General features: G+C 38.5%; 1 protein-coding gene across 2 annotated transcripts in view; it reads right to left on the bottom strand.

Annotated features, from left to right (window-relative positions):
• Nucleotides 1-306: 306 nt before the first annotated feature.
• TRIM69 (tripartite motif containing 69) overlaps nucleotides 307-23,873 on the bottom strand; it is a 28,455-nt gene continuing 4,888 nt past the window's right edge. The window contains exons 2-7 of one of the 2 annotated variants that reach the window (XM_020286002.2): nucleotides 8,820-9,296; nucleotides 7,893-7,988; nucleotides 3,517-3,750; nucleotides 2,713-2,735; nucleotides 2,503-2,627; nucleotides 307-902 (exon numbers count right to left, since the gene is read on the bottom strand). In XM_020286002.2, the coding sequence (XP_020141591.2) occupies nucleotides 364-902; nucleotides 2,503-2,627; nucleotides 2,713-2,735; nucleotides 3,517-3,750; nucleotides 7,893-7,988; nucleotides 8,820-9,248 (1,446 nt within the window). In that variant the 5' untranslated portion in view covers nucleotides 9,249-9,296 and the 3' untranslated portion in view covers nucleotides 307-363. The remainder of the gene's footprint in view (nucleotides 903-2,502; nucleotides 2,628-2,712; nucleotides 2,736-3,516; nucleotides 3,751-7,892; nucleotides 7,989-8,819; nucleotides 9,297-23,873) is intronic. The other variant, XM_076004314.1, reaches the window with a different exon arrangement.

Below are 23,873 nucleotides of genomic sequence, written 5' to 3'. Positions count from 1 at the left end.
AAGAGTTACTATGCTGGAGAATAATGACAGCATGATAGGATTTCTGGGCACATTTGAAAAGGGTCCCTAAGTATCACAAACTCAAGCTGTAGTTCACTCCAGTAACAATACTATAATGAGACCATGATGATCACTCTCAGGAGAATGGCTCTTCTGTCATAGAAGACCCCAGGAAAGTAGAATGAAACCTTGAAAGGCTCCAGCAAAATCCATTTAGGATACTGAGAATGGAATTTGATTTATGAATCCTCTCTTCATTATTCCAGAGTTCCCATAAATTGGGAAGAGAATCCAGTGAGACTGGTAAACTATTTCAATACCGCTTTAATATCACTCTGAATTTATACAATAGTATACTAATTACTATGACTGTAAGATGTGCAGTGGTTCTTTATTCTCTCCACCATCGTTAAGACAGGGGCAGAAGTAGGGATAAAGTTTCTCCGTGAAAGTGCTAATGAAGGTATAAATGTGGATCATGGTTTTAGCATTGTAGAAGGACACTTGCCCTCCTTCGTAATCCAAGTATATGCCCACCCTGTTGAGTTTGTCCATCAGTTTCAGACTACAAGAAGGCAAATCCAGAGCCTTTAAATCAGTTTGGTTCCTTAGTCTTAAAAGCCAGAATCCTTGCTCAGGAGTTAGAGGAGAGCTGCCCTTTCGAATGATGGATTCTCTGACAACTCCGAGGGTCCATTTTGTCTTCTTTGCTACTTCTACTTCCCAATACCACTTTCCAGATGTGAATCCTTTTGAGCCCAGCACAGCCACACTTGAGTCAAACCTCTCTGGATCATCGGGCAGTACCTGCTTAACGTCACCATGCCACACACTGGTTCGGTTTTTAGAGAGCACCAAATTTGGGTGAGCTGTTTTAGGGTCCAGAGTTAGTGGAGATAAGCCTAGTAAGAAAGTAAGAGAAAGTAGGGCATGGGAGAAAAGGGGGTGAATGCAAATTCCTATAGTAAAAGACAGTTATTTATTTAGACACCAGTGCTTTATTTCCCTGTACATATATACTCTTAGGCAAGCAATTACTTATACACTTTTTATTGTTTGGATATCCATGTTGCTATATTCTAGACATTTTTATAGTTAGGGTAAAAATCAGGCTTTACTCTGAAGTAATTTATGCTCTATTAAATGAATCAATACAAATAATGTAAATCTGTACTTTAGAAACTTGCATAGCAATCTGGCTAATTTTATGTCAGTTGAATCTAATAATTACAAAATCAGGGTTATACTTTGTAATCTTTGTTTTTTGGGGGTTTTTTTTTTGAGACAGAGTCTCACTCTGTTGCCCGGGCTAGAGTGCTGTGGCATCCAACTAGCTCACAGCAACCCCAAACTCCTGGGTTCAAGCAATCCTTCTGCCTCAGCCTCCTGAGTAGCTTGGGACTACAGGCATGCACCACCATGCCTGGCTAATTTTTTATTTCTTTCTTTTTTTTTTTTTTTGTTTTTGAGACAGAGTCTCACTCTGTTGCCCAGGCTAAAGTGAGTGCCGTGGCATCAGCCTCGCTCACAGCAACCTCAAATTCCTGGGCTCAAGTAATATTCCTGCCTCAGCCTCCTGAGTAGCTGGGACTACAGGCATGCACCACCATGCCCGGCTAATTTTTTGTATATATATTTTTAGTTGGCCAATTAATTTCTTTCTATTTATAGTAGAAACGGGTCTTGCTCTTGCTCAGGCTGGTCTTGAACTCCTGACCTCAAGCAATCCACCCATGTCCCGTGTCGGCCTCCTAGAGTGCTAGGATTACAGGCATGAGCCACCGCACCCAGCCTATTTTTTTTTTTTTTAATAGACACGGGGTCTCACTCTTGCTCAAGCTGGTCTCCAGTGCCTAAGCTCAATTAATCCTCGAGCTTTGGCTTCCCAGAGTGGTAGGATTATAGGTGTGAGCCACTGTGCCCGGCCAGGAACATAAGAACTTAATGCCCGTATTAGGTACATTTATTAAAATTATTGGTTTTCTTCTGAAGCACTGAAGATCTAAACGATCTCCTAATAGGTTATACTCTATGATATGAACATCAAGCACAAGAGGGCCTGTAAAGACCCTATGTATTTAGCTGGGCACGGTGTCTCACGCCTGTAATCCTAGCACTCTGAGAGGCCGAGGTGGGCAGATTGCTTGAGATCAGGAGTTCGAAACCAGCCTGAGCAAGAGTGAGACCCCCGTCTCTACTATAAATAGAAAGAAATTAATTGGTAAACTAATATATATAGAAAAAATTAGCCAGGCATGGTGGTACATGCCTGCAGTCCCAGCTACTTGGGAGCCTGAGGCAGAAGGATTGCTTGAGCCCAGGAGTTTGAGGTTGCTGTGAGCTAGGCTGACGCCATGGCACTCACTCTAGCCTGGGCAATAAAGCAAGACTCTGTCTCAAAAAAAAAAGAAAGAAAGAAAAAGAACTAATCAGGGCTACAAAAGAGGTTCCACAGATTAAGAGCCCCAGGAACGAATAGTTATTACCCACTGATACTGATACCTGGAGAGACAGTGGACTGCATTTCCCTCCACTTCATGTACTGGATGGGACCTTTGAACTGGCCCAGGTTCAGCTTTCTGGAGATGATCTCTCTGGGTGCCAATATCTTCATTCCTTGCTCCAACCTGGAGGGGACATAAATCATTTATCCTTAGATATCCTCCAGGAACTGAAGGAAGGATATTAAGAATACCATAGGGAAACACTTACCTATCCAACAAAGTTGCGATGTCCTAGAAGAGGAAAGGAGAAATAGAGATGTTAGATGCCTGTTCATTAACTCCAGAAATTTCTTTGGTGACACTAGCCATCACTAGAATTTGTGAAGTTAGTCCCCAACCCATCTCTATCAACTTCTTTTACCTTCATATGCCTTTTCTAATCTGCATCCCTGATCTAACCCAGGATAAACTGGCCTTACCTTGTTCTGATTTTCTATAGTTCCCTTCTATGGGGAACAAGAGAGAAGCTAATAAGACAATAATTAAGGTTAATCTATTTTTTACCTATACTTTTAAATGTCTCAGAAGAAAAACACAGTAGATATTCCAGTCCTAAGGCCACTTTTCCTTTCTCTAGCTAATTAAGCTTCTGAGTGCTGAAGTGGTAACCAATGCCTCTTTAGAAGTGAAGCTTCAGATAGCAAAGATTGGCAAACAGCTTTTCAGACAAGTCAATTTAATGATTGCTGAGAGCCAGTCAAAGGTACAACTCAGGCTACAACATTTTTATTTTTGAGAAATAAAGCTTCAAAGTTCTTTATGGAAAAATATTAAAATGTTAATGCTTATTATTATTGAGATTTTTGTTATCGTTTTCTAGAAGGATGAAAGTAAAGCTCTCTGTTGAGCATAAAGTTAAAGTAGTCTCCTGTTTTTCTCCCAGAAAATCTTAAAAGCACTATAGCAGTTTTGTTTGGTTTATTTCCTTGGCAGTGAAAAGCCATTTCTGTATCCTTTCCAAACCTCTTCCCCCGCTAAGTGTACCCATAATCATATTGGTATGGAGTCTCACTTTGAGAAAGTCGAAAGAGTTCTGCTCTTCCATCCGTGTCTGAATGCTCTCCAACAAGTCCTTGGCTAGGAGACCCTGCTCCTCAAGCTTGTTCATATTTAGCTCCATCTCTTCATTCATGGCTTTCCCCTCTTCCCGGAGCTCGCTTAAAATGTCCTTTTCTTTGTTGTGCAGGAACTGATGCAGCTTTAGAAACTCCAAGGATACATGTTGCTGCAGATGTAGCTTGTTTTCCTGGAAACCTCCATGATTATCACCACGGTTATTACCAAGACTAGTACTTGGGGATGTGGGCCCACACCACCAACACTCACTCACTTAAGAAATATCATCACAGAAAAATGCATACAATGGCTGTTGAATATCAACATTCAACCACACTAAAATAAGCCCTTTGGGAAACTTATTCCCTCTTTCCCAACTCGTTTAATAGTTCAGAGTTCAGGATGAAATAGTCGAAAATGGTCTCTAGTTTCCTACTGCAGTACCAAGGCGGTAACCAGTGCCATATAAATAAGACTGTGGAGGTGATCAAACACTCTAGAATGAATAATAATAACCCCCCTACATTGATAAGCCAATATCTACTAAGTAGTACTGTTAGACTGGGGCCATTGGGAGGCTGGAAGAACTGTTCTTATCTAGAAATCAGAACTGGAGCAGAGAGGTGCCATTCCTGCTGCCAAGACAATGCAGAAGAAGCAGGAGTTGGAATGTTGGAAGCACTGTAATGGATAATGTAGCTCTTTTCTTGGGTAACCTCAGCATCCTCACGGGTGAACCATTTGTCATCCTGACTTCCGTTCCTCCTCCTCATTCTCATTTCTGGTGATTTCTACCTGTATCTACTCATTATAGTCACATCTAGGATTTTATTCTCCCCAGCAATTGCATCATCTCCAGAATAACTTTTTCTATTCTTTTTTCCTCATGCTATGCTGAGGGGAACAGAATAACTTTTTATGTTCTTGGCTCACTCCACCCCTACTGCAACAATTATTGGATCTCATTGAAACCTCCTATTCATTGACCGCTCCGTTTCTATTTATCAACTTCTATCCTCTATTTTCATGTCCCCTCTTATCCAGCTTGGATTCTATGGTCCATAATTATTATTGTACTTTTTTTTGAAACAGAGTCTTGCTCTGTCACCCTGGGTAAAATGCAGTGGGGTCATCATAGCTCACTGCAACCTCAAACTCAAACTGGGCTCAAGTAATCCTGTCTCAGCCTCCTGAGTAGCTGGGACTACAAGCATGCACCATCACATCTGGGTAATTTAATTTTTCTATTTTTTTGTAGAGACAGCATCATACTCTTACACAAGCTGCACTCGAACTCCTAAGCTCAAGCAATCCTCCCACCTCCCAGAATGCTAGGATTACAGGCATGAGCCTCCGTGCCCAGCCTATTATTATTGCACACTTAAAATAGTCTTAACTCCCTCTCCTCTAGCTCATAGTCTTTCAGTTTACCTTTTACCTTTCTCACCACTATTTCTCAGTCTTTTTTTATTTATTTATTTTTTTGAGACAGAGTCTCGCTTTATTGCCCAAGCTGGAATGAGTGCCGTGGCGTCAGCCTAGCTCACAGCAACCTCAAACTCCTGGGCTCAAGCAATCCTACTGCCTCAGCCTCCTGAGTAGCTGGGACTACAGGCATGTGCCACCATGCCCAGCTAATTTTTTTCTATATATATTAGTTGACCAATTAATTTCTATTTATAGTAGAAATGGGGGTCTCACTCTTGCTCAGGCTGGTTTCAAACTCCTGATCTCAAGCAATCCGCCCGCCTCTGCCTCCCAGAGTGCTAGGATTACAGGCATGAGCCACCACGCCCGGCCTATTTCTCAGTCTTCCTTGTTGGTTCTACTTCCTCTAACCAAGCTCCAAGTCTTAGACTTACTTGATATTCTGTCCTGGGCTCTTTCCCCTTCTAATTCTACACTTTCTTTTTAGGCAATATCCTTTCCTTCTATGGCTTTAAATAACATCTAATGCTGACTGCTCTGGGTTTTTTTAATTTTAATGGTTACTTTATTTTTAGTTTTTGTCTCTTTTTTTTCCAGTAAACTTAATTTTCATTGTCCATGTAATGCTGACTTCTTATCGTTAGCCTCAACCAACTTCTGAGCTGCAGATCCCTGTATACAACTGCCTATTTGACATCTCCACTCACCCTTGACATTTAATCAGTCACCACATCCAGGTAAATTTCGACCTTCAAAGCATATACTCAAGCAATTTATTTCTCTGTATCTCCACTGTGTCACTAAACCAAGCCACCACCATCATTCTCAGGGACCACTGCAGTAGACTTCTAACTATTGTCCTTGCCGTTGCCTCTCTCCAGTCCATTCTCCACATAGCCGCCAGAGTGATATTTTCAAAATGATGAAATGTCATGTCCATTCTAAACATGTCCTATTTAAAAGCCTTTAGGCCGGGCACGGTGGCTCATGCCTGTAATCCTAGCACTCTGGGAGGCTGAGGAGGGCAGATCGCTCAAGGTCAGGAGTTCAAAACCAGCCTGAGCAAGAACGAGACCCCATCTCTACTATAAATAGAAATAAATTAATTGGCCAACTAAAATATATATTAAAAAATTAGCCGGGCATGGCAGTACATGCCTGTAGTCCCAGCTACTTGGGAGGCTGAGGCAGAAAGATCGCTTGAGCCCAGGAGTTTGAGGTTGCTGTGAGCTAGGCTGACGCCATGGCACTCTAGCCTGGGCAAAAAGTTTCAAAAAAAAAAAAAAAAAGCCTTAATGGCTTCTCATTATTCACAGGTTGAAGCTCAAAATTCTTAACGTTATCTACACGAGGGCCTACATGATTGGACCCATTTCTGCTTCACCAATATCATCTTGCTTAGCACGCGTCAGCTTTATTGTGCTTTTCTCTGTTTAACATAGCAAGTAACTTTCTGTCTTAGGACTTTTCCATATGCTCCCTTCTCTTCCTAGAACATTCTTCTCCAGTCCATCTTCCTATTCCCTTCACCCAGTTCACTTGGCTAAGTTATTTATCCTTTAGTTATCAATGTTTAATAGGTGACTCTTCAGAGTCACTCCATTTCCCCAGTCTAGGTTCTGTTCTCCATTTTTATGCTATCATAATACCCTATATTTTCATTTATAGTACTTATCACAGTTGTTATTTTATTGTTATTGGTAGGATTGTTTAATTAACATCTGACTCCCACCCCCAGCATCTAGTAGTATAATGCCTGACCCACTCAATAAATATTTATTGAATGAATGACTGTGGACTCTAATAGTTAAGATTCTATTGACTCTAATAGCTGAATTAGGAACTCTTCTAACAGAAACAAGATTATCTGAAGATATCATTACTATCTATCCTTCTTCTTTTCTTGAGTCTACATATTTCTTCTTCCAGATGCCAAATGCCAGAGAAGGCTCTCCTCCATGAAATAATTAATGAAGAAATAGAATTCCCAATTTAGCACCCCAAACCTAGGGACTGATTTTGCCAAATCTCTAACCATTAATGTTGTCCTAGAGCTCCTAAGAAGTTGAAAGTGTAGGCAATAGATTTATTTGCTTTGGGGGCAGCTAATAAATATCAAATCAGATGGAGAAAGCCAGCAACCTGAGAGATCTTGGTCCAGAGATTATAACTCTTGGTACAGAGTTATAACCCCAAGGAAAGAAAAGTATTTCTTTGAACATAGAAATCTTTAGTATATTTTCTGGTAAATTCCTTACTTTGCCATAGATAAAGAGAAAGACCAGACAAATTTCAACACACAACAATCACCTAGGCCAGGCGCGGTGGCTCACACCTATAATCCTAGCACTCTGGGAGGCCGAGGTGGGTGGATTGCTCAAGGTCAGGAGTTTGAAACCAGCCTGAGCAAGAGCGAGACCCCGTTTCTACTATAAATAGAAACAAATTAATTGTCCAACTAATATATATAGAAAAAATTAGCCGGGCAATAGGGTGGCACATGCCTGTAGTCCCAGCTACTCGGGAGGCTGAGGCAGGAGGATTACTTGAGCCCAGGAGATTGAGGTTGCTATGAGCTAGGCTGACGCCACGGCACTCACTCTAGCCTGGGCAACAAAGTGAGACTCTGTCTCAAAAAAAAACCAAAAAACACAACAATCGCCTAGTGATTGAACTGTCAAAAGGATCAGCATGTTAGAGGAAAGGTTAATCTGCTCTATTGATCAGCTATTAGGAACCTACCACACCACCATATGTCTTCCCACCCTACAGTCTCAGTTTTCCAATTCTATAGCCCAAGTGCTATTTAATGTATTGATAATATATGTATAGGCACCTTTGCACCCTCATAGCTGGAGGGTGTATTCCAATTTGATCTCATAACCCCTCTACCCTGCTTCTCACCTTGAAATCAGCAATAATATCCTTCTGCATGTTCTTCAGGGACTGAAGCTCCCTCAAGATTGTCTCTAGTTGATCCTGTTGGATGGTAAGATGCTCCTGGAAATATCAAATAGAATTAACCCACATCAACTTGGGAGATAAAGGTCCATAAAGGACATACCCTTAAAGCCTCAGTGTGCCAAAATAAAGCAAACTCTTGCTGCAAAAAATCTTTCCCTTTCCTTGTATCATAGTTCCTGTCCTTTTCAAGAATTGTGATGAAAATTACAAGCAACAGAAAACTTAGTTTTGCCCTCTTATTAGCTAGCTATAGAAGTTTGAAAAAAGGTAATAGAACTCTATATGTTCTCTACTCTAGTTACACTGTTCTCAACATCTTTACTTTTACTTAGGTTGTTCTCACTTAGAACACTTGTTTTCTTCCTTCTGCCCTTCCCAATCCAAATGATTTCCCAGTGCAAGTCCTTTCTCTTTCTTTCCCTATACATCCTCTAACTATTTCAGCTTTCTCCATTCTTCTCAGAAATTCTAAACACTTATGAATTACAAATGTAACAAAATTTAACTCTCAATATTAGGCTTTTATTGATTCTGCTATTTCCTTCATTTTAAACTTGACCAAATTCTGAAACTTTTATGACAAGATCAATATCTTACATGTCCATATGCTACACAATGTTTAGTAGAGTATTGTCATGGCAGAGTTGGGTAAATATTAGGTTGAGGGAGTAGGCCAGAGCTCCTCCACTGTTCCTTAAGCAGCAACTCTAGAGAAATAACTTTGCAAAATATATTGTATTTTCTGAGTAGTCTGAGCTTTCTAATCATTATTTGAATAAACAGATGGGATTGGAAAAGAGGAAAAAAGCTACAAAAGATTTTTCCAAGTTTTCCTAAGGGATTGCTCAAGGCCCAGGGCTCACCCACCATGAAGAAGCGGACAGCATCAGAGATTTGCAGGAACTCCTTAGAATGTCCCTCAGGCAACCGAGCATCCTTGCATTGAAAGCAGATCAGTTTCCCATCAGGCTTACTGAACAGTTTCAGATTCTCTCCATGCTCTGGGCACTGTGGATGGCCCTTGAGTAAGGGTAGCTTCTTAATCTTCTCTACCAGTTTCTCAAGTACAAGGTTGAATGTACAGTTGCTATATTGACATAGCATCTTACACTCAGGACAGAATGTTTCCTTTGTTTGCTGCTTCCAAAAATTTTGGATACAGGCTTGGCAGAAGTTGTGGCCGCAGCTTAACATCAGTGGATCTCGGAACCAATCATGGCACAGTGGACAGTGTAGCTCCATAGTAATATCTTGTATAGCTGCTTTGGAGGGTAGCTGGATGATTGTATCATTCATTTTAACATAGTTGCCTGGTTCAATGTTGGAGGAGAGGTTGGAGGATACCTTTGGAAAAGAACAGCTAAAATGAGTTTCTCTTTCTCATTGCCCAGTTCAGCACTCCAAAATGGTGGGCTCTATTCCTAAAGGAGCTGAGAATTGGTGCAACTAGAATAAAAGCACCGTAATCTCTCCTTTGAAAGTGATCCAACAAATTCAGTGCTTTCTAACACCATAGTTTATGACACTATTTAAACTTTAATAGAGAACCAAGGCAGAGAAAGAAAGAGTATTCAACCAAAGAAATGTATTTTGTTTTACTTCCCTCTTTTCATTTACTCTCTCCATGGATTAGGTGAAAGCTTTACTTTCAACTTCTGTTATACTGGTTATGACTTTTATTTTGTTTTCTAGAAATCATGTACAAAGAACTGGAAGATCAATCGTCTCAGTCAGTGGCATATCATTAACCATCCAAGATTCCCCTACTCCTTTTTGTAAAACACATTTAAGAAATATAAATACAGGCCAGGTGCGGTAGCTCACACCTGTAATCCTAGCACTCTGGGAAGCTGAAGCGGGAGGATTGCTTGAGGTCAGGAGTTCGAAACCAGCCTGAGCAAGAGTGAGACCCCGTCTCTACTAAAAAAAAATAGAAAGAAATTAGCGGAACAACTAAAAATATATAGAAAAGATTAGCCAGGCATGGTGGTACATGCCTGTAGTCCCAGCTGCTCGGGAGGCTGAGGCAGAAGGATTGTTTAAGCCCAGGAGTTTGAGGTTGCTGTGAGCTAGGCTGACACCACGGCACTCTAGCCTGGACAACAGAGTGAGACTGTCTCAAAAAAAAAAAAAAGAAAGAAAAGAAATGTAAATACAGAAAAAATACAAAATCATAAGTGTGTACCTCATTGACTTCTCATAAAATGAACATATTTGTGTGATAATTACACTGATAAAGAAACAGAACATTAGCAGGTTCCCCCAAACCCCTAAATCCTTGCTTCATGTCTCTTCCCCTCACCAAGGTTGACCCTTATCATCACTTCTAACACTATACATTAATTTTGCCTGTTTTAAAACTTTATGTAAATGCAACCATGGGATAATATACTCTTTCGTTGCTTGCTTGTTTTATTCAATGTGACATTTGTAAGATTTATCTCTACTGTTGTACATAATTGTAATCCAATCATTCTCACTGTAGTATAATAGTCCATTGTATGAATCTGCCATAATTTACTTCTTTATTCTGCTGTTGATAGTCTTTGGGGTAGTTACCAGTTGGGACTATTATAAACAGTGTTGCCAGGAAATTCTTGCATAGGACCTTGGGTATATTTCTCTTGGGTATATTCCTGGGAGCAGATTATAGAATTGGCATATATCCAGCTTAGTAGATACTGCCAAGCTGTTTCCTAAGTAGCTGTATAAATTTATACTGCCCCCAGTATTGTTCCAAATCCTTGTCAACACTCAGTATAGGTATATTCATTTAAGCTATGAATGTGTAGAAGTATTGTGGCTTTCATTTCCATTTGCCTGACAACTGTGGATGTTGGGCCCATTTTCCTATGTTAATTGTCTGTTTGTATTCGTGAAGTGCTTGCTCAAGGTGCCTATTTTACTGTTGAGTTGTCTGTCTTTTTATTTATTCACAGAAGTTCTTCATGTATTCCTAGATAGGAATTTTAAACAAATACATGCATTACAAGTATCTATTTTTTACTCACTGGGTTGTCATTTCACTTTGTTAATGATATCTATTATTGAAAAAGAATTCTTTTCTTTTTATGTATAACACAAATACAGAAAGGAGCATAAAAGAAATATATAGCTTATTGAATTATTGATAGATAAGCGCTCATGAAAGGAGACAGAACCTTGCGAGATATGCCAGAAGCTCTTCATATACTCCTTACCACCTATATGCCTTTCCCCCTATTCCTGAGATGACCACTATCCTGAATTTTGTGTTTATTATTTCCTAACATCACTTTATACTTGTGATACATATATACCTAAATGATATACTATTTTTTGCCTGGTTTGATGTTCATATAAAGAAAATTATGTGTATACACATACACACATATAGATATATATACTCTATACGGTTTTTTAGAGATAGGGTCTCACTCTGTCACCCAGGCTAGAGTACAGTGGTGTGATCATACCTGACTACAACCTCAAATACCTGGGCTCAACTTATCCTCCTGCCTCAGCCTCCCAAGTAGCCAGGACTATAGGCACACACCACCACAACCAGCTAATTTTGACATTTTTTATAGAAACGGGGTCTTGCTGTGTTGCCCAGGCTGGTCTCAAACTCCTGGCCTCAAGTGATCCTCCCGCATTGGCCTCCCAAAGTGCTTGGATTATAGGCATGAGCCACTGCACCAGGCCCACAAATTATATTTCATATATTCATCCTTGCCTTGCTTTCCTCATTGTGTCTCCTGTGTTCTAATACAGTTATAGATCTATTCATTTTATATAAATTTTATGGGATTTTGAAAGGAGGATAAGTATGTGCAGCCTGCTTTCACTGAAAGCATTTAAAGGCAAAAATATTGGCCACACCAGCTTGGGTCAAGGAATAACAGGATAAATGTTTTAGTCCATTTGTGTTTGCTATAAAGGAATACTTGAGGCTGGGTAATTTATAAAGAAAAGAGGTTTATTGGGCACATGGTTCTGCAAGCAAGAAGCCTGGCACCAGGATCTGCTTCTGGTGAGGGCTCAGGCTTGCTTCCACTCATAGTAGAAAACAAAGGGGAGCTGGTGTGTGCAGAGATCATATGGCAAGAGCAGAAGCAAGAGGAAGGGGAGCTTCCAGGCTCTGTTTTACAATCAGTTCTCTTGGGAGGTAGTAGAGCAAGAACTCATTCATTACCACAAGGACAGCACCAAGCCATTTATGAGGGATCCACCCCCATGACCCAAACACCTCTTAATTAGACCCCACCTCCAATGTTAGGATCAAATTTCAACATGACGTTTGGGGAAACAAATATCTAAGCCATAGCAATAAGCAATCAACAGATCAAAAAGCCTGGGAAGCAAGAGGTTGTAAAAGGAGATATACTGGGAAGCAAGGACTTTTAAAAGCTCCCACATAGACCAGGTAATCAAGAAGCCCATGAGCATGTCCCAGTATGGAAACATGCTCAAGAAAGGCCTGAGAAGACTATGAGCTTTCACCTCTGCTGACCATCAGGCTCTGTGTGAGCAGAAAATAAAGGTTAAGGCAGAGCTGTAAATAGCCTGGCTAAGTGTTAAAGAAAAATCACAACATAGAGCCAATTGGCAAAGACTGGAAGAGTACTTTTTTGTTTTTATTTCTTATTCTTGGCTCCAGGCATTTGAAGAAGCTCTGTCAAAACACTAACTGACCACTGAACTAATTGAACACAGGTTTCAGTGGCTACACATGACAAAGGCTTTACAAAAATAGTTTAGAAAAATCACTAAGCAAGCAAACAATACAATAAAAATCCAAAATAAGCATCAATAACTCATTCTAGGAATGGAGAGAATATGATTTTCAGAGATGCCACATTGTAATATTTAAAATGTACAGTTTTCAACAAAAAGGCATTTACAGAAACAAGAAAGTATGGCCATTCACAGGGGAAAAAATTGATAGAAATTTTTCCTAAGGAAGCTCACACATTGGACCTACTAGATAAAGATTTTAAATCAACCATCTTAAATATGCTCAAAGAACTAAAAGAAGCCAGAACAATGTATCAGCAAAGAGAGAATACCAATGAAGAGTTAGAACTTGTAAAAAGGAACCAAATAGGAAATATGGAGCTGGGCCAGGCACAGTGGCTCATTTTGTATTCCCAGGACTTTGAGAAGCTGAGCGAGCCCAGAAGTCCAAAAACCAGCCTTGGCAACATAGCAAGATCCTATCTCTACAAAAGATTTGCAAATTAGCCAGGCATGCTGCCATGCACCTGTAGTCCTAGCTATTCAGGAGGCTGAACTGGGAGGATTGCTTGAGCCCAGGAACTGGGGGCTGCAGTGATCTATGATTGCACCATGGCACTCCATCCTGAGTGACAGAATGAGGCCCATATCTTAAAAAAAAAAGAAGAAGAAAGAAAAGAAAATATGGGGCTGAAAAGTACAATAACTGAAATAAGAAATGTATTGAGGAACAGAAATATGAAAGAATGACCAAAAATGAATAGAGTCTAAGAGACCTGTGAGACACCATCAAACATACTAACACAAGTCTGGGTACAGTGGCTCACTCCTGTAATCCTAGCACTCTGGGAGGCCAAGGCAGGTAGATCGTTTGAACTAAGGAGTTCGAGGTTGCTTTGAGCTAGGTTGACACCACAACACTCTAGCCAGGGCAACAGAGTGAGACTCTGTCTCTAAATAAAGTAAATAAATACAAACCTGCCAACATGTGCATAATGAGAATCCCAGAAAGAGAAGAGAGAGAGAGAAAGGTATCGAAAGAATATTTGAAGAATAATGGTTGATAACTTGCCAAATATGATGAAATTATACATCTAAAGAGCTTAACAAACTTCTAGCAGGATAAATTCAAAGAGATCCACAATGAGACACATTATAGTCAAAGTGTCAAGTAACAGAGGGAGAATTTTGAAAGCAGCAAGAGAAAAGTGACTCATCATGTACAAATGATCCTCAATGAGCTTGACAGCCAATTTCTTTTCAGAAAATATGAAGTACAGAAAACAGTGAGATGACATATTTGAACTGTTGAAAGAAAAAAAGTGTCAACTAAGAATTCTATATCCATCAAAATCATCCTTCAAAAATGAAAGAGGTATCAAGACACTGCCAAAGGCAACAAAACCTGAAGGAATTTTCTAATAGTCCTACACTACAAGAAATGATAGTAGGCCTGCTCTAGAAGAAATGCTAAAGGTAGTCCTTCAGTCTGAAATGAAAGGACACTAGGAAGAAACTTAAAGCCATAAAAAGAAATAGAGACCAATTTTAAAGGTAAATATTAATTACTACATAGGTAAATATTAATATATAGATCAATATTATTGCAGCTTTTGGTTTATAAGTCCTCTTTTACCCTTATTTGATTTAAAAGACAAATGCATAAAGCAACAATTATAAATGTGTGTTAATGGTACACAATGTATAAAGATATATTTTGTGAAAATAACAACATAAGGAGGAAACAGAACTGAAAAGGAGTAGAATTTTTGTAGTAAAACTTATTGTTTTGTACTATTAAAACTAAGTTGTCGTTAATTCACACTTGACTGTTACAAAGTTAATATATTAATTGTAAAACCCTCAGTAATTACTAAGAAAAAAACACCAAACAATGTAAAGAAAAAGAGAAGAGAATCAAAATAGTACACTGGAAAAAAATCAACTACAAAAGAAGGAAATAATGGAGGAATTTAGAAACAAAAAAGATAGCATATATAGAAAATAAATTACAAAATGGCATAGGTAAGTCTTTATCAGTAATTACATTTTATCAAAATGGATTAACTTCTGATTAAAAGGCAGAGGTTGGGAGAATGGATAAAAAGAACATGATCTAACTATATGTTGTCTACAGGAGACTCACTTTAGATCCAAGGACACAAATCAGTTGAAAATGAAAGATGGAAAGATATTTCATACAAATAATGGGATGGAGCGGCTATACTAATATCAAGCAAAATAGACTATAAGATAAAATTGTTACAAGAGACAAAGAAGGACATTATCAAGGACATGATAAAAGGGTCAATTCATCACAAAGTTATAACAATTATAAACATATGCACGCCTAACAACAGAGCCCCAAATATGTAAAGCAAAAACAGAATTGAAGATAGAAATAGCTCTACAATAATAGTTGTAGATTTTAGTACCTTACTTTTTCAATAATGGATAGAACAACTAGACAGAAGATCATTAAGGAAATAAAGGAATTGAACAACACTATAAGCCAACTAGACCTAACAGACAGATATAGAACACTCCATCCAAGGATAGCACAATACATAATCCTCTCAAGTGCACATGGAACATTCTACAGGATAGACTATATGTTAAGTCACAAAACAAGTCTCAATACATTATAAAAGATTAAAATCATACAAAGCATCTTCTCTGACTGCAATGGAATGAAACTAGAAATCAATAACAGAAGAAAAACTGGAAAATTCACAAATATGTGAAAATTAAACAACAGACTCTTAAATAACTAATGGGTCCAAGAAGAAATTACAGATGAAATTAGAAAGTACTAATAGAAAAGCAAAAACACAACATATCAAAATTTATGGGATGCAGTGAAAACATTGCTAATAGGGTAAGTTATAGCTGTAAACTCCTACATTAAAAAAGAAGAAAGACCACAAATCAATAACCTAAATTTCCCTGAGCTAGAAAGAAAAGTACAAGCTAAACCCAAAGCTAGTAAAAAGAAGGTAATAAAGATTAGAGTGGAGATAAACAAAATAGAGAATAGAAAAACAATAAAATCATTGAAATAAAAAGTTGATTCTTGGGGAAAAAAATCCACAGAATTGACAAACCCAAAGAGGGAAAATTCAAATTAGTAAAATCAGAAATGTAAGTGGGAACATTAATACATGCCTTATAGAAATAAAAAAAGGATCATAAGAAACTACTATTCTATGCCAACAAATTGGGTAACCTAGATGAAATGAAAAAATTCCTAGAAACACACCAACTATCAAAACAGATTCAAGAAGAAATAGAAAATGTGAACAGACCTATAATAAGTAAAGAGAAAGGTAGGCAAAAATCCTCCCAATAACAACAACAACAAAAAGCCTAGGAACGTATGGTTTCACTGATAAATCCTACCAAACATTTAAAGAATTAATATCAATCCTTCTCAAACTCTTCCAAAACATAGGAGGGAACACTTCCTAACTCATTCTGTGAGGATAGCTTATCCTGATCCTAAAGCCAGATAAAGACATCACAAGAAAACAAATTATTTTTAGTTTTCTTTTCACAAGAGAGTGAACAGATAACTCACAGAATGGAAGAAGATATTTGCAAATCCTATACTTTATTAAAGTCAAGTATATATCTTGATTAGAGATATATACTTCATATATAGAATATATAAAGAACTCTTACAACTCAACAAAAAAAGGACAAACAACCCAATTTAAAAATGGACAAAGGACTTGAATAGACATGTATCCAAAGAAGGTTGACAAATTACCAACAAACACATGAAAAGATATTCAATATCATTAGTCATCAGGAAAATTCAAATCAAAACTACAATGAGATACCACTTTATACCTACTAGTATTGTTATAATTTTTACAAAATGGAAAATAACAAATGTTGATGAGGATATGGAGAAATTGGGACCCTTGTACTCATTGCTGATGAGCATGTAAAATGGTGCAGCCACTGTGGAAAACAGTTTGGCACCTCTTCAAAAAGTTAAAAAGAATTACCTTTTGACCTAATAATTCTAATGCTAGGTGGGACTGAAAAAGAATCGAAAACAGGTATTTAAAAAATAACTTGTACACAAATGTTAATAGCACTATTCACCATAGCCGCAGGTGGAAACAATCCAAATGTCCATCAGCTGATGCATGGATAAACAAAATTGGGCATATCCATGCAATGGAAGATTATTCAGCCATAAAAAGGAATGAAGTTCTGATACATGATACAACATGGAAGAACCTCAAAAACATTATGCTAAGTGAAAGAAGCCAGACACAAAAGATTACATATTGCATGATTCCATTTATATGAAATATATGGTATAGGTAAATCCGCAGAGACAGAAAGCAGATTAGTGGTTACCAGGGGCTGGGAGGAAGGAGGAAATGGGGAGTGACTGCTTAATGGATATGAGGTTTCCTTTTGGGATGACAAAAGTGTTTTGGAACTAGACAGATGTGATGACTGCAAAACATTGTAAATGTACTAAATGCTACATTTTGAAATGGTTCATTTTATGTTATATTAATTGTACCTCAATGTTTAAAAAAGTGAAACCATTTGACTCCAGAGCCAGAATTTTTAGACTGAACAATATCCTGCTTTGCAGAAAGTTATATTATAGTGCCTTCAGGATGTGCTACTACTTGATGACTGTTCACCAGAAGTGGCTTCAATGTCAATACCTAAGGGTGTGATGGTATAAGTAAACATTCAATGATAACAGCTTTGTATCTATGCCTATACTTCCTGGGGCATAGAAATAAGTAACACAGGAGCTCTGTCCATGAGCTGCTCGCATCTGGACCTTCACTACATTTGTGGTCAAGGCAAAGTGCAACTAGATGCCCCTGGCTTCTATTTTTCAATTTGCATATTGTCTCCCCTTGAAGGATAAAAAACTTAAATACTGACAGAAGATTTATTCTGAGGCAAAATTCCTGAGGGTTGGTACAAAGGTTATTCTACTCCCGAGAGGGAAACTGGAGCTCAGAGGAACATGAACTTGCTCTGTCACTCAAGTCAGTGGTAGGATCAAGGAATTCAAAGAATTCTATCCCAAAGGCCAGAGCCATCTCCATCTCCTGTGTGTTATCTTGAGAATTTGAGTATCCAGAACTACTCTGTTTCTCATTCTTAACCCTCCATTCCCAATTAGAAGTTTGTATTTACCTGTACTTATGGGCTTAGTTTCTCTCTTATTCAGATTTATTCTAGCCAGGGAATCATGGCTAAAAATCTTTTGCCTATCATCAAATTCCATTCTCATTGATAACTATTTATGTTGACCTCATCCCATACTGTTTATGTGTCCAAATACTTAAGTCCCTAGCCATTTGCTTCATAGTTTCCCACACAGCCTGTGTTCCTTATCCCTGATACCTATCTCCCCAAACCCAGGCAAAACCTGAGTCTTGCCTGTCCAGACCTAATATAGCCATTTTCTCCTTGAATATTACCTCTCCATCATTCTCTGCAGTCTCCTTTTCTGAAACTATCAGACATCCAGAGCTTCTCAATTTAGTGTCCATTTTTCTTAATTTCTTTTTTATATTTTCATAGCTCTTTGTGCTTTGCTCTGGACATTTCTCGCATTCTTGTTTTATAGGTGCTATTTATTTTTTGTTTCTTTAAACATCTTTTTTTGTTTGTTTTTGTTTTAGGACACAAGATCTTGCTATGTTGCCCAGACTAGCCTCAGACTCCTGGATTCGAGCAATCCTCCCTCAGCCTCCTGAGTAGCTGGGATTATGGGATTATGGGTTCATACCACCGCACCCAGCTATGTTTTTATTTATTTATTTATTTTTGAGACAGAGTCTTACTCTGTTGCCCTGGCTAGAGTGCCATGGTGTCAGCCTAGCTCACAGCAACCTCAAACTCCTGTGCTCAAGCAATCCTTCTGCCTCAGCCTCCTGAGTAGCTGGGACTACAGGCATGTGCCACCATGCCCGGATAATTTTTTCTATATAGTTTTAGTTGGACAATTAATTTCTTTCTATTTTTAGTAGTTACGGGGTCTTGCTCTTGCTCAGGCTGGGTTCGAACTCCTGACCTTGAGCTATCCTCCCGCCTCAGCCTACCAGAGTGCTAGGATTACAGGCGTGAGCCACTGCCCCCAGCCCCAGCTATGTTTTTGAAAACATCTTTGAATGCGGTGAGTTCTTCCTGAACCAGCTATTTGCACAACACTTGTATGAAGGTGGAGGTGAAACCATATTTGAGGCTATTTTCTTTATGAAATGATGTGTGCATGAGTTCTTTTTTCCCCATGATCAGCATTGCAGGGTTTCTTACAACGAAGAGTCTATCTCCTCACTCTACCTCACCAAAAGACTACTTCTTGCAAATATGGCTTATTTGTCTTTGTTCAACTTCACCTTCTCTATATCTCAAATTTTTGTGACAAATGGGTGTAGGGAAGCTCCAGCTTAAGCCTACTTGCCTGTTTTCATTGTTCTGTATGACAGCTTGTGTGTCTTGGCCCATAGGATGGGGCATTTTCTTGGAGAACTATGTCACTCTCCCTTTGTGTAAGATCTGCATCCTTAGGCATCCTCTTTCACATTCCTGCTTGACTTTCACTATATTTGGCAGTACTTTCTCCTAGATTATACTCCAAGCTATTTGTTGTCTCTAGTTTCATTGCAATGGTTAGTCTATTTTTCATTTTCCTTATAGTTTTGACTTAAAGAAGGATGAGTTTCTAAGAAAATCACTATTTTTATTCTACTTCTTAAGAACCAAAGCTTAAATTGTTTTTGACACTTTATCCAACATCTATGTATTTAGAGAAGGGTGTCAATATACCATCTTAACAAAATTGGGTAATGGACTTCCAGCAGTAATCAGTATGGATGCCTTTCCCCACATTACAAGTTGACTTTCTCTCCAGCCCACAGGAATGGGGCTCAAAGTCAATATTTAGCAGTGTTATAGAAAATATTATGTGCTATTCTTTGCACACTTGAATTTTAAACTAAGACTAATTCCTAATACCCACTAGGTATCTTAATTGCAGCAATTGTCACTCCCATAGTCCATGCTAAAGGTCAGGCCTACACATATCATGTGCCTGCCACTACCTCTCCCAGGTCACCAATGGTCCATTCCATAGACTGTCCAGCAATCAAAGACATGACCTAATATAAAAAGATGATCTGGGCCAGGCGCGGTGGCTCACACCTGTAATCCTAGCACTCTGGGAGGCCGAGGCAGGTGGATAGCTCAAGGTCAGGAGTTCAAAACCAGCTTGAGCAAGAGCAAGACCCCATCTCTACTAAAAAAAATAGAAAGAAATTAGCTGGACAACTAAAAATATATAGAACAAAAAATTAGCTGGTCATGGTGGCACATGCCTGTGGTCTCAGCTATTTGGGAGGCTGAGACAGGAGATCACTTGAGCCAGGAGTTTTAGGTTGCTGTGAGCTAGGTTGATGCCATGGCACTCTAGCCTGGACAACAGAGTGAGATTCTGTCTCAAAAAAACAAACAAAAAAAAGATAATCTGGCAAACCAGAACCTCTTGTGAATTTAAATCTGGAAACAAAGGGAGAATCCATAAATTGACAGCAGGAGCAAAAGCTTAAAGATTGCCATGATGTAGTGTTTGGGACATGAAAAGTCATGGCACAAAGAGTCATAAGGAAACAGAATAAAGGAGATGAATTTTTTTTTTTGAAACAGAGTCTCGCCTTGTTGCCCAGGCTAGAGTGAGTGCCGTGGCATCAGCCTAGCTCACAGCAACCTCAAACTCCTGGGCTCAAGCAATCCTGCTGCCTCAGCCTCCTGAGTAGCTGGGACAGGCATGCGCCACCATGCCTGGCTAATTTTTTCTATATATATTAGTTGGCCAATTAATTTATTTCTATTTATAGTAGAGACGTGTCTCGCTCTTGCTCAGGCTGGTTTCGAACTCCTGACCTCGAGCAATCCACCCGCCTTGGCCTCCCAGAGTGCTGGGATTACAGGCGTGAGCCACCATGCCCAGCTAGGAGATGAATTTTGAACAGAAGGCAGAGGAAATGTAGAGATGAAGGGTGGAGGGAGTCAGTTGGCAGAGACAAGACTTATAGAGAGAAACAAATATGGAAAATGGCTGTTTATGTTAACCACAGCACTGTCCTTTGGCTCTTCCTAGATTCCTATGCCTAGCATAATGCCTCATTCAACAAATGTGGCAGAGGAGAGAGTGTTTATCCTCACAGTAAGTGAGGTTACCTCTTTGCTTAAGGTGACTTGTCTGAATCTCTGCTCCTGTAATGGACCCTCTACCCCAGCACCCTGTTGAAATTTTTTCTTAGAGTGCTGGGGTAGAGTTTGCTAAACACTCATTTAATGATATTCTCCATCTTCCTTGACTTATTTAATCTATCCTTTGGCCCTTGTGATGTCCTAATTTTCCTGTATCTGATCACTCCTATGCCTTGGCCGGTTTCTCTTCCTCTTCTCATTCTCTTAAGTGCAAATAATCACCATGGGCTGTCTTCAGCTCTCTTCTAGGTTTATATTCTCTTCTTACCAAGTAAGCCATTCATTTCTAGGAGTTCTTATACAACCTCTATAAAGGTAACTCCCAAATCTGTATTTCTGAGCCTAAGACTGGGTCTTTGAAAATCAACATGACTGAAACAGAGTTCAGATTTCTTCCTAAATCAGTTCCTTCTCTTGACTTCCCTATTTGTATTGATTGCAGCAACAATCTTCCAGTTTTGAAATCTGAGTTATTTGCAGTAACTGTCACTCCCACAGTCCATGCTAAAGGTCAGGCCTACACATATCATGTGGCCGCCACTTCTTCTATCTGGTCACAGATGGGCCTCAAACCCATCTGTGGATTTTATTTTATTCTATTCTTCCTTCCTCATCATCTAATCAGTTGCAAAGTCTAGTTAATAATAATAATAATTGCTAATGCTTCTCTGCCTCCAAAATCTTCTGTTGTTCTTCATAGCCTATCAAATTAAGTTTTGTAAGATTTTTTTTAAAAAAGGGCCCCAGAATTCAGAATTTTCTATAACATATTGAAAATTCATATTTCCAGTATTATTTCCTATGGCTATGCTGTACACTAAAAAATTTTAATTCGCCATCCTTTTGCATATTAATAATTCATTTAATTTTCATTAACCAAAAGATAACAAAAGATTTAAAAATAAGATTAATTCATTTTTTGTACTAGGCTGAGTGGGCAATTCTGTGGAAGTGAAGAGAAAAATATCTGTTTATTCTCCAGCCTCTCAATATGTGCTTAGAAGACAAAACCCAGAAAAATATCCCATCAGGAAATATGCACGTACAGAAAAAGAATGGATTTTAAGAAGATTGCATTTAAGCCAATCAGGGCTTAAAATGCAATGTCTTGAAAACTTTAAAAATAGAATAAGATAAAACTTGTAGGATAACCTGGACACTTGAAGGTGTTATAGGAAAAAGGATACCTACCAGAGTCAGTTTGTAATCCTGGTGAATGCATTGTCTTTTGAAGGTGGATATCATTTAGTAATTTTATTCCATGTGTTTTAAAAATATATTTAAAGTATACAGTGGTTGTCAGTGCTGGGACAGGGGGAATGGGGAGTGACTGATAATTATGGGATTTCTTTTGGGGTTAATGAAAATGTTCTGGAATTAGATAGTGGTGATGGTTGTACAACTTTGTGAATATGCTAAAAACCACTGAATTGCACACTTTAAAAGGGTGAATTTTATGATGTGAAAAATATATTTAGTGTTATTGATTGTTTATATGATATGATTGGTTTATCATTAATTCATAAAACATGATATTATTGATTGGGTTTTTTTATGGCTAATTCATCTTGCCAGCTAAGGTTTTGCCAGTTACCCTGACTTTCAAGAATTTATCCTGTGCTATAAAATAAGGGATTAATTATATTAGCTAATATTCACTGAGCATTCACTGTGCAAAAGGCTTCATATATAGTATTTTATTTAATCTTCATAAGAACTCTACAAGAATAGGTATTATTACCCCATTTTTAAGGAAACTGAAGCTTAAAGAGTTTAAGTATCTTGCCAGGGTCACATATTTGAACTCCTTATCTGACCCCAAAGCCTATTATCTTAACCATTGAGTCAGTGAAGAGCCAATTTAATATGTTTTGTGTAATTGAATTTTTTAAATAGATCAAATTTGTGAGGCATAATATCCGGAATAACTTCCTACTGCTCTAGAGGGACATATACAATTGGAAACCAAAGGTGATCCTGAAATTTTTTTTTTTTTTTTGAGACAGAGTCTTGCTTTGTTGCCCAGGCTAGAGTGAGTGCTGCGGCGTCAGCCTAGCTCACAGCAACCTCAAACTCCTGGGCTCAAGCAATCCTGCTGCCTCTGCCTCCCGAGTAGCTGGGACTATAGGCATGCCTGGCTAGTTTTTTCTATATATATTAGTTGGCCAATTAATTTCTTTCTATTTATAGTAGAGACGGCGTCTCACTCTTGCTCAGGCTGGTTTCGAACTCCTGACCTCGAGTAATCCGCCTGCCTAGGCTTCCCAAAGTGCTAGGATTACAGGCGGATTACAGGATTACAGCCAGATTCTGAAATTTTTGTACCTGGAAATCTTTTAGGAAATCACATCAATTGCCAGCCCTTTTGGGGAAAATCTGACCTCTAGGCAAAAGGAGAAAAACTAAAGTCAGGAATTAATACTTATCCTTGTAAAGCCCTTACTGCAGGAATCACTTTCTAAGAAAGCATGTATCCTCTTTCCACTCACTGTGCACATTCTCAAAGAACAAAGAAAAGGCAAGGATTAGAGCTATGAAGTCCTTGGAAACTTGCAGAAGAAATATTTCATTTTTACCAGAGATTTTTTTTTTCCTGAGAAGTTTTGGGCTGTAAATTTTTGAAATAATGGCTAATAAAATATTTAAGGAAAGTTTATTTATTGCTTTTCAGCCTTTATTCCTCCAAAGTAATTCTTAAACTTTGATGGGCTGATTTTCTGAAGAATTAACTTTAAGAGCAGAGAAATACAATTTATCTAGAGACAAACCATATGGCACAGCCAGATCAAACACAAGAACAAGATACATTTCTGCTTCACAAGTTATGCCATTTTCACATAAGAAAGCAAGATTCTGAACTTTCAGACTTTTCAGAGCTTCTCAGAGTTAAAAGAGATTTTAAGTCACTTAATTCACTCCTTTCTGGCACATTCCTGAACA

The sequence above is a fragment of the Microcebus murinus genome, chromosome 6 (genome assembly GCF_040939455.1).
Source record: "Microcebus murinus isolate Inina chromosome 6, M.murinus_Inina_mat1.0, whole genome shotgun sequence".
In the NCBI taxonomy this organism is placed as follows: domain Eukaryota; kingdom Metazoa; phylum Chordata; class Mammalia; order Primates; family Cheirogaleidae; genus Microcebus; species Microcebus murinus.
This window is presented reverse-complemented; position numbering and strand designations above follow the sequence as displayed.